At 37.2% G+C, this 19032-nt stretch overlaps 1 protein-coding gene across 1 annotated transcript; it reads left to right on the forward strand.

Moving 5' to 3' along the window:
* Positions 1-82: 82 nt before the first annotated feature.
* LOC139739537 (UDP-GalNAc:beta-1,3-N-acetylgalactosaminyltransferase 2-like) lies at positions 83-17128 on the forward strand. Its single transcript, XM_071650136.1, has 12 exons — positions 83-251; positions 1035-1167; positions 2277-2377; positions 3912-4000; positions 4724-4825; positions 6234-6329; positions 6906-7019; positions 12212-12317; positions 13738-13921; positions 15285-15363; positions 15946-16133; positions 16924-17128. The coding sequence occupies exons 1-12, from the start codon at positions 143-145 to the stop codon at positions 17126-17128; spliced, it is 1506 nt and encodes a 501-aa protein (XP_071506237.1). The 5' UTR covers positions 83-142.
* Positions 17129-19032: the final 1904 nt, after the last annotated feature.

A 19032-nucleotide genomic window follows, 5' to 3' on the forward strand; every position in this document is an offset into this window, starting at 1 on the left:
TTGCGAAACAGAAACAGCTGCAAGTGTCAGGTGATCACAACCGGACGATCCCATCAACCGCCCGGGGAAAGTGCCTCGTCAGGAAAAATGTCTGCGCCCATGACACTCAGCGGAACGTGATCGTGCTACAAATGAGCTGAAAATGGCGGGTTGGCCGTCTGTTTTAGTTGCCATTGGTGTTGCACTGGCCGTAATTGTGGTCAACGAGGAGAGTATGTATAATCGACGGCGAAGTCGAAGTGGAAATCCAGGTAAATTTGAGCAGTGCTGAGTCAAGTCCACGTCAGCAAATAGCTCAGTCCTACATGTAATTTTTGGTGTGTTGTTCAACAGCTTTCCTAAGCTGGTGTATATAGTTCTAGTTAGACTCTAGTTGATTTGTTTCTCAAGCAACGTCTTTCATTCAAGAGTCCATCAGTGGTTAAGCTGTAAAATTTATTCCTACTACTATGCTATATGTGCTGTTGTCCGTTCACTTTTTCCTGTGAGTGACATAAAGAAATGTTACGCGAATCTTTATACTTGGTTCGTATTGACAAAGAGTGATACGTAAATATTAAGTTTTAAATGTAAAGTTACTTGTTCATCACATTCGTATAACTACAATATCTGCCTTATAAGTGAAGTTCTCCAGTCAGTAGTACCAAAAACTTATCAACAAAATATGATATCTGTTGTGTGACATTACGTCAACCTGTGTTCTGTCACAAATGAATATGTATGATCATGGCGATATTTATTTCCCCTTCTTGTCACGATCGAGTTTTGCAGCAACAAATATTGTGATTATTCATATTAGTTTGGTGTAGATTTTCCATTTTGATTTGCCTTATTCATAACTGATGTCAGCATCAGCTTTAGCATGCAAGATGTACGAATAATTATACAAACAGCAGTGGACAGTACAAAAGAGTTGCTAGCCGTGTTTGCAGTTATCGCAAATCTGAAAAATTTGCATGTTGTATAGTTCAGGTCTATTTGTTTTTTGTAATATCAATTTATAATCATTGCCCTTCTCTGTCCTTATTTCAAAGGTAAACACAACCACCAGACGAAGTGTGACATATTCCTTGCTATACTATCTGCCAGAGACCACTTTGAGCAAAGGAAAGCTGTGCGAGACACATGGCTGGGATACATTCGCACTCATCCAAAATGGAAAAAGAGGTATAATGTTCCCACATAGTGAAATGACACATTCTGTGAATGATTTTCCACAAAACTCAAAGTCTAGCACAGTGTTTTGTAAAGCATGGATTTTTAAGTGTGTTCTGTGACACCATCATTCTATGCAGGACATAATGAACTGCTAGACACTATTTACATTCCTTTTGAGAGCTGTATTCATAAATATTAGGATGTTTCTCAAATGCCAACTGCAGCGACATCGCAGTTTGTGCATTTCATGCATTTCAGTTCAGTTTCATTCGAGGGCTGCACTCATTTCTCCTGCTCTAGTTGGCCAAGAGCACTTGGGAGGCCAATTACTTAATTCTTATGACTACACTGGCCTTTCAATACAGTTTGTAAATTGTTCCAGATTGTGAAAGAGCAGCGTTAGTTCCAAGTCACAGTGTACAGTGCACTATGAACTGAAAATGAACTGAAAATGGCCCGGGGCCACCAAAAACGCACGTCGGGCCACCAAAATTTCAGAAATGAAGAATTTGGTGGCCTGATCGGGCCACCAAAAAAGGTCGGATGTTTGCCTTTGGGCCACCAAAAATAAAAGGTAGTGTGGAGCCGTGTATAAAGTTAAGCTGGAGTGAGCGTACTTCACCAAGTGCTGCATTCTGGGAGTCCCAGGTATTAGATAATCAAACTGTAGAGGCATGAACCAGTGAAATACAAGCAAAAACAAACTTATTCATCTAGAAATCTTCCCGTTGAAGAATGGACATTGAAGTATGTTCTTTGTGAGAAAGTCAAATGATTGTGTGCATTTGTTCCGATTTTGTGTTATAACAGATCCTGTTTGACATTTATTTCAATTTCCTGTAAAAACGATTATGATCTTGCAATCCAAAATTTTGATTTAGAAGTTGTGCTTGAAAAAATCATATATTTTTTTGATGAAATAAAGACTGAAATGATTGAGAATTTCTTTTCATAATCTGTTTGTGTGTTTGATACAGTGTATTTGCAATGTGTTCTTAGGAAATCACTGTTAGAGTAACATTTGTATTCCACATTTTCAGGCTTTCTTAACTTGTTGAAGGCCAACTGAAGTCTTTTATTGAGTATTTTGTTTCATTTGATTGTTTTTATTACTGCAGGATATGCAGCAAGTTTGTTGTAGGCAACCGCTCATGTCATCTTCCCCTTGACTACCGGCGAGACCCGTATTCCTGCAGCCCTCTCAACATCACAAAATCGGGTGAGTGAAATGCACCAATGTCAAGCAAAATTATGTAAGAAAGATAGAGGCATTAATGCGAAAGTCCACTGATTGAAGCCCTGGGGATTCTCAACAAATACTTTTTTTTTAAATTATGTATTCATTTATTACTATTATTATTTTTTGTTGTTGCCATATACGTTTGTTTTGGTCCTGAAACTATTTGCCTATTTTTTTTTCCCTAAAAGACATTCTGGGTATATCCAAGCCCAAATGTACACAAAATTAAGATGGGTTAAAAACTGTTGGTCTTTCTTCATTTACAACTTTGATGAATATATCACATAATCATGAATGAGAACTGTCTTGTAGAAAATAAGGATTACCAATGTTCATATGATAGGTGCTGTGTTATTAGTGGCTGTGTTGGAGAAATGAACAGCTTTGACATCAATTAAAAGGGAAAATTTGTGGGTTTGACAATTAAGTGATCATGTTACCCATAGTGTTAGTCTTTGGTCAGTAAAATGTTAGTATCTGTAACTGATAATAATGCAAGTGTCATTTCTAGTTGGACTGTCAACAGTTAATGAAGCACTGATTTTATGGGAAATATTTCTAAAGGTGTTCATAAGCAAGGAAAGATGAAGGGTTAAGCAGTAAAGAGATCCAGAAGCAAAGAAGTTTGTTCCCTATATGTCCCCATCAGAGATATAATATGTATATTTATCTATCAAAAGTTGTTGCTCCCCTGGAAAAAGACATGCTTGAGGTCATATTATGAAATTAAGTAATTGCTCCAGTTGTTATTTGTTAACTTTATCTCTTCGAACAAAATAACATGAGGCTATCTTTTATGTTGTTGAAGCAGAACTTATCACAGAGAAACACGAACACAAATATTACAATTCCTGATGTGAATGTGTTGTAATTGAACTGTCTGACATCACAGACAACCTTGACTAGGATGAAGTGAAACTCCAGTGAACTTTTCATCACCATTGACACTTCTGTGACCTCTCATTGTAACATGTGATGAGGAGGAGGAGTAGTAGTTTCATTTTGAGTGATATATAGTGACACTAGGAACACAGTTTATTCCACGATTGTGTGGCCAAATGGCTGAAATTATAAATTTTTTACTTCAGCCCCTTTTAATGATTACTGAAAAGGACATTTGATATGCATGAACGCAGTCCAATTATTGAGCAATTATTTGCTGTTAGAAATGTTATAATGGTACCTTGCGTTTGAAAACATAAGTGTTCAAAAAGAAGAAAGAAAAGAAATGTGTGTAACGTTTTTATTGGCTGAATAGAAATATCCTGCATTGTTCTGATCTGCAAGAATGTCATACTCTCAATTTCAGCATGCATATTGCAAATATTGCCTATATTTTATATTCTCGGGCAAATGCTTCATTTAAAGATTGCTCTTGCATGGACCATTTTATATGACTGCCCTGTGCTCCATTACAAGTAGTCATTTGAATTTTTGGTGTAGAGGAAAGCAGTAAATGTATTCATCATGGTGACATCTTTGTTTCTGTGCTTATTATGCATTTTCACTCCAGGAAGACAAAAGGACATTGTTGCCATGACAGTCATGAATGACACAGGAATACACAGACTGAGTTCTGGACCAATAGGCTTCGACTTCAAGGTAGCCTCCCCATGGACCAATTAACTTGTATGATATGTATGAGTGGACTGCATTGAATGAGTATTTGTTAATCCAGAAGTGTATTCGTGCTGTCTTTAGAAACTATTATCAATAGTATTCAATCAATATTTCAGCCTCTGAGAAAACAAGACATCATGCATTGCAGTAGGTTCTTTGCATCCTTAAAGGGCAGTTAGAAAATGAAAAAAAAAAATGTTTAAGAAACTGCTGTAAAAATGGATGAAAGTGATGATTTTGACTTAATCATGCATTTCTTTTTTTCTTTAAGTAAAAGTTCACAAATTGCTCAGACATCTGGAGAGAAGTATATTTATTCTTTACTTTTGTTGTGGAAAATAAACTCATACATCTCAATATGCGTGGTTCATTACTATGCTGCTATTATAACTGTTACGTGTCAAGAAATACTGCTGGTATTGCCATGATATCATTTTTTTTTTTACAGCATCTGTTGAAACTCAAATATGAATTCATTGATTATGAAGCAATGAATCTATACAGATTATTTCACTGCAATATCAACATTTCAAACAGAACCTTACTTTGGGATACCAAATATGTTTCATCACAATAAGATTACCTTCTGTTGAAAAAGGTAGGCCATGTGGATGAATTCTGCAGCTGCTTTACTGTTATGAAAAACATCTCCCCACCTACCACCCCTTTAATACTGTCTTTCAATTTGTAACCCATGGCAACCAGGTGCACTATCCCATCATCCTTCACAAGCTGGGTGTGTTCGACTCGGCAGCAGACGGCATCAAGCATCCACTCACTGTGGCCCTTTTTGACACTTGGAGGCAGGTCAGAGGCTTGATGTGTGTGGTTTTTACATTTGTTTTATTTTTTTTTAAGTCTGTCATTTTTTTTTTATGGGAGTGTCCACATCTAATTTTACCACATCTTCTACACAGTCTGTATTTGAACACTTACTGGAATTAATTTGTTATTTATTGCAATCCATTTGTTACTGCAATACATTGTTAATTATTGTCTCTCATATTTTTTTTTCATGAAGTTTGTCTACTTCCACTTTGACTGCATGATACTCCTTTTACACTGTGTGTACTTGAACACTTACTGGAATTCATTAGATATCTATTTAAAGTCATTGTTAATCACTATCTCTCCTGATTTTTGTTGCTTTTTCATGGTGTGTTCACATCTAATTTGACTCTTCTTTTACATGGTTGTATTTGAACGGTTGTGGGAATTCATTATAGACGATGACAAATTGTTAGTGAATATGTCTTGAGCAAAAATTAGAGTGACAGAGAAAAAAAGAATTAAAAAAAAATGCTATGCTTTGGCCTGTGTAGTGATTTACTGTTGGAGTAGAGAAGTAGAATATTTGACACTGGTTATGTGACACATCCTTTTCAGAGTGTATCCAAGAGGGGATATTTCCTGGTAATCAATATTCAACTGTACTGACAGAGATATGCAATAACCTTAACTGTCATGCAATGTTCTGTGAAGAGGCTTTTCCTGTTCTTGGTTGGCAAAATATTGACACAGGTCTTTTCCTGTTTTGGGTAATTCTAACTCAGAGACTCAAGGAAATCATTTGATTACGTTCATTCTAGATATTAGAGACGCTATGTCAGTCAACATGCCAATACAAACAAGATTGCAATATGACCCCCAGGGTTTTATACGACCTCTTCTAATTATGAAGGGGCCTGCAAGAGTTCACCTGAAATTTAGTCATAGGAACTGTACAAAGTGTACTATGGAGAGATACCCTTTTTGCTCTCACTCAAGAAAGTATGACAATATTTAACAGAATAATTGTGCATGTTTAATTTTGCTTGTAAGATTTTTGTGTTGTTGTTCTTTTTGGGGGATGGGGGGCAGGGCTGGAGGGGCTACTACTATAATGCTGATTAATTCAGTGCTTATTTACTTCAATGTAGGGCAGTTTGTCAAACAGTTGTGATACTAGTTTTGTTTCATTTTGAATTTCTGTAATTTTGTGATGGATGTCCAATATGGTAATTGCATTACTTTTGTAATTGAGCACTATGTAATATTAGTAATACGTTGATATTAGTATTACCATCAACATTAGTGGCACTCTTTGTCCAAGAAGTATTATTGTTGTCACCATCAAGTTGTATTTGTATTTGGCATTTCATGGTGAACTGAATTGAATTGCCTTGAGTATCGTGCGTCATTTCTGGATGTTTGATTGTTGATATTTCCTTTGTAGGAGAAAGTTGTTGGGGCACGCTTCAGTCCTGAGCAGCCAGGTGTCTTCATTGAGGGATACAGATTTAGAGCAGTAGAGCCATACCTCCTTCCAAAAGTAAGAAGCTGGTTTTGTTTTTGTTTGTGCTATGTGTTTTTTTTTTGTTTTTTTTTAATGTCCATCCCAGTTGAATGCTGTCAGCAGTCAAAATGCTCATGTTGTTGAATTGCTTTTGTGAATGATTGCAATAGATATGGTAGATGCAAGCCATCATTTTCTCATTATGTAGCAAAACTTTCTCTAAATTCAGAGCAAAGAGAGGAGAATTGGAATGCAGAAATTTGTTAAACGTACGTGAGGTATGGCCGAGTGATGGGAAGTTAGTTAGATATGAAAAGGAGATGCTTACAACCTTATACATCAGGCGTGTCATTATTTACGTTCTTTAAATGCTCTTCCCCAAAGGATGCTTTTTTGTTGTTGCAAGGTCTGTCCATCAGTTTGTCCATCCTAGATGTCATATTTGTGACGTAAACAAAAACCGTCCCGTAGATTGTCTCGGTGTCTGGCCTGGATGTGCTACATCAGGTGTAGATGGGCTGATTTAGATTTGGGGGACAGAATCTCTCAACTTCAGAGGTCAAAGGTCAACTGAACTATGGCTAAATATTTTTTTTTTCATCTTGTCTATAGGGCTTTGAGGGAACAATAGTGGTCAACAGCTTCAATAAAGATGACCCATCCACTACCCTATACCTAGACGAGGGCGCAACAAACAACGGTGGTGGAGTTATCGACATTCAACAGGTATTTCAGCAAGGCGACATCTAGTTTTTCTTGAAATGGAGCTGATTTAAAGCAGAATACTAAAGGAAACGCATATTTTGTTGGATTATTCCGCCATTTCAAGCTTAGAGTATGTTAAACACAGCGGCCTTTAATTCATCCATTTAGAAAATTGCGTTTTGGAGAATGGCTGCTTAGAAAAATTGCATCCTGAATCATGTTCAATCGGAAGATCCGTGGTTATTTTGGGGGCGTGTCCATGACGTCATGGGGTGAAGGGCAAACCCGGAAGTATCACACAACAGCCTGAGCTTACACTGTACCTATGTATGCTCCCGATGAGAGCGAGATGTCGAGGCTCGTACCCTGAAATCCCAAGACATTTTTTATCAGAATGTCACAAAAAAATGAAATAAAATTGTTTTCTACTTCAAGTCTCTTGTGAAATCATACATTTCCTCGTTTAAATAAACTCTGTTACGTGTTATTTAGGCCACGAATACAAAGTTGTCAGGCCTAGTACCTGTAGTGGGTGCTTCGTAGTCGATCAGTCACATGCATGCGCCCATCACCGGCCTCGTATGTCGCAGTGCAGTAGCCTTCGTGTATCAAAGAGCGGAGAAGCCTGGGCTTCGTACCTCTTTGGAACGTACTATCAGCAGCTCCTTGGTACTACTACAGCTGTGTTACGCCATATATTCAGCGAGTCTTTTTTTTTTTCGCGAAATGGGACTTGCCAATAATTTCGCGAATGCTTAAATTCGTGGTTGTGGAGTACACTACAGAAGGGGGAAATATACTAGTATACGGAAAGAGAGATAATATTTTCTCGTGTTTTTAAATTTGCAAAAAGCACCAGGTTCGCGAAATTGGCGAAAATAAAAAAACCTCACGAAACATTCGGCGTATGTGGATCGCTAATACTAGATACTACACAATGCGCGGGCATCGGCTAAGTCGAAGTCTTGACTAGGCCGGTCGGCCTATCTGGTGATAAAATAAACCATACAGAGCACTGCGGTTTTCATCGATATAGTGATAAAATTTTGATGGACTCTGTGAAGTGATGAATGGATTGTGCAGTGAATTTGTGAGGGTTCCTAGCTAGATAGAATGCTGATGAGCTGTGACAGGGAGTACGGAGTGAGTGTGATGTGATAAGATATAACTACGTAGCCCGACCAGACGCTGCGCTACTTACAGCGACTGGGCTGTGTATAGTTAGATACTAAGGTAGGCCTACTAGTATTATCATGATCTACAGAGCGTTGTTAGGGGCCAAAATCGCCAAAAATGCGACACAAATGTAGAAATGCTAAGAAATTCACCTTAATTCACCTCCGATTTAGAAGATGTCGATATATCACAAGATTTTATTGCGAAAATTGTTCGAAATGCTCATGTTAGACCTTCTACTGCACAGTACAATTAATACCAAATTTGTGCCTTCCTTTGCCGATTTTGTCTTTAGTTTGCTCGGTAGAATTAATGGGTAAAGTTGCTGTGGTGTATCGTGAAAGACGTCGATTATTCCATGACGAAAATCGTCCTGAATTATAATGCGATGTTTACATAGCGCTACAGTAAAAAGATTTGCAGTCTATTATTCCAAAAATCAGAGTGAATGATTAGATCTATTTTTTTTTTCGTGCGCCCGTAGACGGTGGTAGCTGTAGTATAGCTATAGGCGCCTATATTTTTTAAACCGACCGCCCGTTTTCCCATTGAAAAGCATGTAAATCCAGTGAATGGGCAAATAGACCGGTGTTAACAATATATTACGTGTATTTACTACCTTAATGAGGATATTCTTCAATTCTTTTTCCTCCTGTTTCCTCAAGTCATTTACATGTATCCCCCTATTTTTTTATTTTTTTATTTGTATTAATGTGCGAATGTTCCAGCGTATTGCGCCCCGGCCCACGCGTATTTTTGATTTTAGGCCTATACGCAAGAAAGCCATTGAGGGAGGAGAATGGTCGATCTTCGATGAGTAGGACCTAAACAAAGGTCAGTGTACGATCTTTGATACTGTAGTAAGTCTACTGTAGTAGACTTACTATCAAAGATCGTACACCGACCTTTGTTACTATGTAATTCCGGAATCCATTCTTCTTAACGTTACATACGGCCGAGCTGCAAAGTTGAGATTGCCTGACGGATAACTAGGGCCTAGACTATACACAGCCCAGTCGCTGCACAGCTGCGTCTGGTCGGGCTAGGCCCTACGTAAGGATATAAATTAATGATAGAAAGACCTAGGCCTACTGTACAGTACTGAGATGACACTGAGACCTGAGTCAAGAGCGATATTACGAAGTTAATTTGTCTCACATTTACATCAAAGCTCATCACACAGCCGAAATTTTGACATGGACTTCTATTTTCCAAACGTAGCTAAAGTCTTACGGTAGGCCCTAGCCTAGACCAAAGTTAGTACAGCGACCAGCCCGATTTAATATTGTTAGGCCTACTGCTGCTCTGAAGTATGAGTTCAAGTCAGCACTAAGCTCGGTTCATTTTCAGTTCAGAATAAAAACCAGGGTCATCATTACTAGTTTCGTCATCGCTATCATCACTAGTGTATATCACTCAGTTCATCATCGCTTCCACATTAAAATTCCACCAAGAAATCATCCTGATCTTCACTGACCTTAACGTACGATGTCATTATCGAAAAACAAACTTTCAAAACTTTCTTTTTATATGCAAATACCGGGTATCTACAACAACTTGTATAATACAATACATGCATTATGCGCGAGCGCGCCTGCGGCGCTCAAGACCTTGCGTGATTTCCTTCACCCCATGACGTCATCGGCAAAGCCTCGAAATTTACGCTGTGACCTAGATTTCAGGGGGTGACAGGTGTAAATCTTCAATATCCTCTAACTCCACTTCAAAAAGGCCATTTTAAACGATGTAAACGACAAATTGTTCTATGTGTCCCACTCTTTGACTTCATATACAGTGCACTCCCGTTATAACGAAATGCTCGGGACCGGCCGTTTTCTTTCGTTATAACCGAACAAATACAATATATAACAAAAAGAAGGTAACCACGCATATGTCATATAATGTTTGTTGAATACTCATCATACACTGGAAAGCTATGTGAAATGGGATGGTACCGTGGCTTTTTAATTTTGTTTGGATATTACATTTAAAAGAGAGCATAAAGTTGTTTTTGTCACACAATAAGTCGTATAGAAAATGATAGTTTAGGATTCCGTGACAGTTCGCTATTCCAAAGATTCGTTTCTTACTAAAGTTCGTTACTCCGAAAGACTCTTTGTTCCGAAGTTTCGAAGGACTCTTTGTTCCGAAGTTTCGCCATTCCCGGGAATCCAAAGGTTTGTTCATCATTTTGAAGCTTCGCTCTTCCGACGATTCATTATTCCGAAAGTTCATGATTTAGATATAAATATGTTATTCTTCGTTTTCCGAAGGCTCGTTGATCGGAAAATGAAATGAGTTTCGTCATTTCGAAGGTTTGTAAATGAAAAATGAGAATGGTTCACTGTTCCGAAGATTTTTTAATCCGACATTGAAATAAAGTTTGTTATTCCGAAGAAGGTTTGTGAATTAAAAAAAAAAGAAATGCGAGAGGTTAGTTATTTCGTAGGTTCGGTTATCTTAAGACGATTATAAAGTTTGCGATTCCCAAGTTTTGTTAGTGGACACACCTTTTTTCACCTTTGGATTACCGAAACTTTTTTAAATAATGTTCCGCTTAGCGAAAGTTTAGAATTCCTATCGTTTCCTGACTAACGAACCGTCGTAATAAGAACCATATCTCATTGTCGGTTTAACGAACTTTAGTAATAACGAACTGTTTGAATAACGCCTAAATGTTCGTAATAACAAACCCTATTTCATTTCCGAACCAACGGACATTTAGGTGTATAAGAATTTGTGTGTTTTGTAATAAAGTACCTTCGGAACAATAAAACGAACCTTGTTTAATTTCAGATTATAATTGCATTACAATAATGCAAGTCCCCCTCGGAAACTGTGCAGGAGACAAGGAGCGAACACGTACACAGTGATGTGAAGCGTTCGCCCATGCAGAGACGCCATAATACTTTATATTCCGCTACGTATTTTCGCAAGCGATTCGCATTTCGTTATAACGGAGCATATTTCTTTTGTTTTTCTTTGTCAGTGGTGCTCAGAAAATATTTCGTTATAACGGAAGTTTCGTTATAACCGTGTTCGTTATAAGCGAATTTTGTACCACAGACTTCAATGGCGATAATTTTGGGACCAGAAGTTTTACTTCGTTATAACGAAATTTCGTTATAACCGTGTTCGTTATAATGGGAGTGCACTGTATAATATAATATCTTCAGTATTCCCCTTTAAGTTTTTGGGGGTTGTTGATGTTATGAAAAAGCCATTTTTGTTTACAAGATAGATGAATGTAATAAATCCGTTCAAAAAATGTTTGAGAGTATCAGATGCTGAATCACTGGCATTTAGTACATTTCCAAATCTTTTCTATTAACAATTAAGTTGTGCAATGAAAACATTGGATTGTTATGCTCCCCCACACTAATGTTTTTCCTAAATGGATGATATAGTATTGGTTGAGGTAAGGATTCAGCCTTTAACTTTTTGCAAGATACTTTAATAGAAACCACTAACTTTATGAAATGTTAAAGAGCATACAATTCTAAGAGGAATTCAAAGTTCAATTGATGAAAATTGGTTTTGAAATGGCTGAGATATCCAAAAACAAAGTAAAACAAATCGATCCTAATAAAAGGTGGGTCCCACCTTTTGTTAGGATTGCTTTGTTTAGGATATCGTAGCCATTTCAAAGCCAATTTTCATCAAATAAACTTTAAAAAAAAATTCCTCTTAGAATTGTATCCTCTATTATATTTCAGGAGAGGTTTCTCAGTATCTCAAATGATAATCATAAAAAACCCTTTGGAAATCTGTAGCCCCCATCTCAACCGAAACTGTACCATCCCTTTAAAGTATCTATAAGGCCATGGATCTACATTTCGAAGGGATGCTTTGAGACTTTATCATAAATAAAGATGCACATTGTACCTTTTTTTTTTCATCTCTTTTTTCATTTCAATTAGCATCCCACCCACTTCAGGATTCTCACAAAGAAAAACCAGTTCCTTTGTTGGAAAAAAAAACAATAAAAAATGAATGAATGTTTCAAGTAACATTCTGTTGTCCTCTCTGCCATCCAGTATAGCAGGTACAGTGAGGATAATTCAGACTTTCCCGAAAAGGTTGAGAAACTGGACCGCGGCATGGCAGCTCTTGTTTCAGGAAACTTCATCTATAATATTCATGGTGAGTGAAAAAGAAAAAGAAAAGCAAAAAAAGATAGACAATAATGCTCTTATTTTGAAAATACAAGATGTGATTATTGCAAAATCCATCAAGGTCAATGCCAGAGGGCACTGATCTATGGCTAAAACTGTAATATATTGAATAGTCATTGAAATGTAATTTAAGTTTAGTCATACCGTTATAACAAAGGTCGTTTCTGACAACCAGGAAGCATACCTGAAGCCCATCCCAAGTAATTCTCATTATCGCCAATGCGCAGAAAACTTCTGCGCACGCTGAAGAGTTCTGTCACAGATGCACTGTGGGATTCCTCGGTCCCTTGTTCGCTTCCGGTTGTCTCACGCGAGTGGCAGTTCCCATACGATTTAATGGAGTTCTTTGTCTGCTTTTCCGTTGTTAGCCCTTTTTTTCTATTGGCTTTAATTCAGCTTTAAAGAGTTGAAAGTGTCTAAGCTTTACTGATTTGCGGTCACTAGAGTCATGGTTCACTACTGCAAGGCTTCAATGTGCTGGTCACATGATCGAAAGCGAAGAAATCTTCAACAAAAAATACCTCTGGATAAAGACAGAGCGTGATGTAAGTGCATGTGCAGCCAAAACCAGGGCAAGTTTGTCCCTTGAGCTATCCCATGATGCATCTAAAACGCTGCTCTGCGCACGGCACCTACGTATTGGCGATACCCTCAATTAACAGGTGCAAACTGGATGGAAACACATATCACAGAAGCCAGTAAAATGACTTTCTTGTTGTTAGGTCCTCAAGGGGAAAATATTTGTGAATTTTGAATTATATTATCAAACTGATCAATGTACTAGTCACTTTATTGACAAATGTTTCAAGTGATTTGAAGAACAATGTAAATTTTATTCATAAAATTAAAGGTACTGTTTACCATTGGGAGCAGTGATTTAAAAAATGTTTGAGATATCACATTTGATGCATATGTGTAGGTCAGTAGTATCACAAAACATCCTACCATATAAACATTTTGCAATGAAGTCTAAAATATAAGGAGATATCACTATTTTTCTTACTAAACTGTAGATGGTTTAGTCTAGAAACATTTTTATTATAACTAAATTGTTAACATTTTGTGTATATATAACAATACTTAACATTGATTATACAGATTGAAATTTTTACATTGGTTGTTTCTCTTCCTGACTCATATTTTAGAACTATTTTGAAGCACTAAAGCTGGATTTTTGTTTCATCTGCAAATGGTAAATAATGCCTCTAGGATACTGCATAGATTACATTATAGGTCTTCCAAAACATGATTAGATGAATACTTTAGGAAACGAAGGAATGGAAGATGTGCATTTTATAACAATGTCATATTGCATAGCCTTTCAAGGGATGAGCAGAATCAGATGTTTGGTAAAGAACGAGTTCGGTAATATCTTTTGTCAAATACAGAGCCCAACAAGTTGACTGGCTGGATGAATGTCAGTGATGAACAGTCGTCAAAATGGCGAGTGAAGGTGACTAATGAGACAAAGGCCCTCGAGTTAGAGGCCGCCACCTACGGCGACTTACTTCTCCTGAATGTCGTAGACACATACAGGAACATCCCTTCCAAAATGCTGCAATTCTACGAGTGGTAAGTTCTTCATCTGTATGCTGAGGCAAGAAGGATTGATTTTGTTATCAGAATGCTGAAATGAATGTATAATTGTGATATTGAAACAGCACATTTTATTGTTATTTTATCAATTGTCAACAGATTCTCTATCTTCAAGAGAAAATTATTCTAAATAAGGGCAGGAATTCTAAGTCAGTAGCACAGTGAAAATTTAAGTAAAAAAAAAAATATAACAGATATTGAGAACATTTGTCCATTTTAATGTCAGTTTTTTATCTAACACATTGACCTCTGGGCATGTCAGATCTACTCCTTTTATTCTACAGCTTCCTTGCAACATGTTTGTGTATGTTTTTTTTTTAAGACTTTAATGCAAGTTGCTTCGCATGTATTTTCTGGATTTATAAAAACAAACTAATCAGAGGTGACACAAAGATAGAATATTCTTTAAGAGCCAGACTTCCACCTCGTTTCTTGATAATATATTTGTGATATTTATCAGTAGGAGCAATGTTAATATTTCCAAGTGGATTTTGGAAAGAGTTGGTCCATGAAGTCAATTGATAGCTATGAACAAGTTCCATAGGCCCCCTAATAGATTACTGTGGATTGTTACACAGCGCTTATCAATGTTAATTTTAATCTTTAACTCTGACCCTGCATCACAAAACCAACAAAAAGTCGCCAGATATGGATTTTTAGGTAAGGGAAGATTCTGAAAGAGCAGACTCTAAGCTTTAAAATGATGTATAACTCAATTCATATGGACTCTCCTAACCTATCTAAATATTGGAAAGAAAGCACACACTTTGGAAAAGTGTGTATTGAGGAAAAAGGCTCTGAAGTACACGTATAGGGTCTATTCACGCGCTTATCTTCCCAAGCCATGTTCTATGCAATAAATTGGGGGGGGGGGGGGAAATGGGATATAAAACTACATAAGAACAATGAAGAGATTATCTCATGAAGCTGAATGTGTGCATCCTCTATCAAACCATTTTATCCATGACTAACACCAACTCAAAAGTTTAGAGTTGAAGTGTGTAAAGGTTTTTTTTTTTTTTTTTTAAGAAATTAAAAGGGGACTCTAAGACATACCTAATCACAGTATTGTATAAAAAGAAAAAGTGTTCTAGAAAACCTGCTAAAAAATACAGTTTCCTATTTGTTTTATGATCCCACACTTTAAAAAATGTAGAAGAAATGGTCTTTTAGAAAATAAGAAAAACTTAAGAGTGACTAGGTTTCCACATTTCACTTATCTTGCTTGAGTCCTCACAAAAAACAAAACAAAAAATTGAAAATTAAAAATCAGGGCATGTGACTTTTTATTAGTTTTGTGATGCACAGTCACTTATGTCTTGGTTTTTTGTAAATGCAGGCTGGTGCAATTAAACCATATAGAATATGCCATCAAGACGGATGACGATGTCTTCATGAACATTGATCACATTATGCAGGTATGTAGATACACACATTTGATAGCAATTTCTTTCTTTAATGATTAAGATATATTCCTTGTTTGGATGATGTCTCATGCCATCTTATGTTTTCATGTCCTTTAAAACCTTTACTGACATTTTTCATATACTGGTATTGGTTGTGGTAATTCAAAGATATCTATATGAAGTCTAAAAGTGCTAAAGCAGATAAAGGTCAACATTAACCCGTTGAGGACGGGCTGATTTTGCTACAACACACATTTCCCATAGACACCTGCTTGAGTATACTCGGGACTCGTCCTCAAGGGTTAAGGGTCAAAATTTAAAATGTAACTTCTTACCCAACGAATGAGTCGTATGTTGTCTTGCATCACTGTCAGTACATAGTACAGGAAAACAATACACTTGACAAGATTTGGGCAAAATTGATTGAAAGTTGATATCATATGACGGGGCAAGTTTTGAGTGTTTACTTTGTATTCAGGAACATGGGAAGTTTGCATTTCATGAATCAATTTAACCAATTTATGAAAAACTTGTACCGGTGAAAAGAGTAGAAAATAATCCCACCCATTTAAAATGATGATATTTTAATCCTAGCATTTCACCATGAACAAGTTCCCTGAACCCAAACTGTGGTGGGGTCAGTTCCGCACTGGCTGGACTGTGGAGCACCATGGGAAGTGGGCGGAGCACGACTACCAATCCCCAGTGTACCCCTCCTTTGCCTGTGGGTCGGGCAGTCTGATGAGCATGGACCTGGTCAGGTGGATTGCCAGCAACTCCAGGTATGCTTTCATTTTTTCCCAGTTGCATTTGTACCAGCCATATCCGTTCTTTGGAAACATTTGGTTCTTTCGCAGCTACCCTAAAAACATTCCTTTTCACAAAAGCATACAGGTACATAGCCGAAACAAAATTTCAATTGCCTGTAGCATTGGTGTATTTTTTTCCCCTTCTCCTCCTTCGTAATATGCCTTGGAATGGTTTTACTCAGACTAATGACTCAATATGAATTTGTGTAGTATTATTACCACTCTGAATGGACAATTAGAAATTCTCCATGACAGAATGTGAGAGATGTGATATTTTCAGTCAGTCTTATGTTGATATCGGTCTACACAATTGTGTCTGGACACATTGGCTGGGGGTCGGGGGGTCATTACCGAGACTGAAACGTTTGATTGCGTTGATATCCTATGATTCATTAGGAGGGAGATATAACCTTTGATCCTTTGCAGTGATTTTGCCAGTCCACATTGCCATGGAGACTGTAACTATTCTTGCCAAGTTGTTGTTGTTTTGTGAAAGGGCTGTTGGTAAGATGAATATCTTTCAGAATCTGAGCCCTCCATCTCTATTCTGTGTAAAGAAGGGTACGCTTGATGCACTGCCCACTGTAGACAGGCCAGATAGCAATATCTTTCCAAAATTGAAGAGAAAATATGTTTTCATTTTATTTATTTATTATCATTTTATTATCATTCTTCATTTATTATTATTATTTTTTTTTATGTGCACAGTATTCAGGTGTTGGTCAAACATTTAGATTAGTTTCAATGTCCCCTTCTCTCCTAGACACCTGCACAGGTTTCAGGGTGAGGACGTCTCCCTTGGCATCTGGCTGGCAGCCGTCCAGCCGAGTTACCACGACGACCCACGGTGGCACTGCGACAATGTCTGCTCCGCGTCGATGTACGTCTCGGCGGAACTCTCCGCCGAGGACTTGCGCACGAGGTGGCAGAACAGGAAGCAGTGCGGCGATCCGTGCGGATGTGGATGACACAAGGTTCCGTGACAAAAAAAGATTTGCCGATATTTTTGTTTAAATTATTTCTTCGCCCTCTCTTGTCAGCATTACACAAAATCTCAAATGCAGTATTATTTCTTTCATATGCATTTGGATTTTTATTTTTGTTTTTGTAAAGAATAATGATCAAAAAAGTCTTCTGATTTTGGAACATGATTGACGAATAGCTGAACTTTGTTGTTTTACAGTTAAGACCAAGGGTTGATTGTAAGTTTTGTCTTGATGTTTTATGTCATTAATATGGTGCTGTTGTCATCTACATTTTGAGCCGGTGCGATAGTCAGCTGTAATGCTGACATTACAAGATTTACTACTCTGAAATCATTGCTCATTCTTTGCTACCATCAAAGTATGAGACCAGAGACATAGTCATGCCCTGTGTTATTCAGTTCCCCGACTCCCACAAGTAAATATTGCTATATGCGCTGCATAATGTATGATATGTGCACTACTAGTATATAAATCAAAACAACTCTCTATGTGTCAGAATGAAGGGCATGGAACGTGCCTCCTTGCCAGAGGAAAGATTTTGTTGTATCAAGGTGGTTTTTGCAAAGTATTTTCATATGCATACTCAGATGGTAGAAACGATAAGAGATGTATATAAAGCATGCTAAGTTATTTAGCCCTGTCTGGATTAATGCAACATTGCAGTATTGGTTTCCGATTAGGGCCAGAATACTTTATTCCAAACTTTTAGATCACACTGTATAGTAGTTTTTGAGAAACAGACTCTTCTTTGCCTCACCTGTATATTTTTCCTTTAGCTGTACATGCAACAATCTGCTCACTGCAAAACAGGCAAGATGCAGCTAAACCTGCTTCATTAAGACGGTGAATGGAATGATGTATGGCATGTACAGCAATTACTCTGGTACATGAATACTTATTTTGAAACTTACCTTCGTAAACATCATTTTCCCTAAAGGCATTATCAGTTGAAATTGTTTATTGATAATTGTTCTAACATGTAACGCAATTAGATACATGGTCTGATAAATACTGTAATTGTGAATGGATACAAATAACAGGTAATTCTGATTTTGAAGGCAATACAGAAAGCCAGCAAAGAAAGGAGTATGCTTATAAAAAGAAGCATGAATGTGAAAACTTTAGGTTCTATGTAATTTTTAGTAGTTGATGAAATGAATGCTCATCTGTATAGTAATTCAGAATTTAGTGTAGACTCTAGAAGCTATTTTCCTGCATGTGTTCTCTTGAGCCATATGTATATATACATACATGTATTTTTTTTTTCTTAAATCTAAAATCAATTCATAGAGAACGTGTAGAGTAGATACAGCTACAGTAGAATTCCAGGAAGTTATGTCTGTATGAGTAGTAATACCCACAAAGTGTGCATTAGAATATACTGTTCAATAACTTTTTTTTTTTTTTGCTTTGTGTTAAATTATCTATGGACAGTTGTCGAGGGCTTCCAACTCTCTCCTAAAATGGAAAGGAGAAATCGATGACATGAACTGATAAAACTGCAGATTCGTGTTGGCTTCTAAATCAACTAATGCATGCAGTTTGTAATTGATGGAACATGTACAAATGTGAATGTTCTTGAAGTTTTGTTACACGAGATATGAGACTGAAAACCAGCAGTCCCACCGTGTTCATTCTTCCCACATTTGTAATATACTCCAACTCCTTTTATTTGTCCTAGGATAGTATTTTCATTAATCAGTGATATGTTGTGACATACATCATCAGTTGTATTTCTCTGCAGTCACCCGTGCACTGGCCGAGTTTAAGTCATTTTCATCGCACAATGTCGAGTTTATTACTTTGAAGACGCACTGGAAAGTTTTTTGTTTTCTTGCCTCCACACCACAGGTTTTTGTTTAAAGAATCATTACTCTTAGAATTGC

Source organism: Diadema antillarum, unplaced genomic scaffold (assembly GCF_040938485.1).
Source record: "Diadema antillarum isolate AM-2024a unplaced genomic scaffold, OU_Dant_1.0 seq00000803_RagTag, whole genome shotgun sequence".
Classification (NCBI taxonomy): Eukaryota; Metazoa; Echinodermata; class Echinoidea; order Diadematoida; family Diadematidae; genus Diadema; species Diadema antillarum.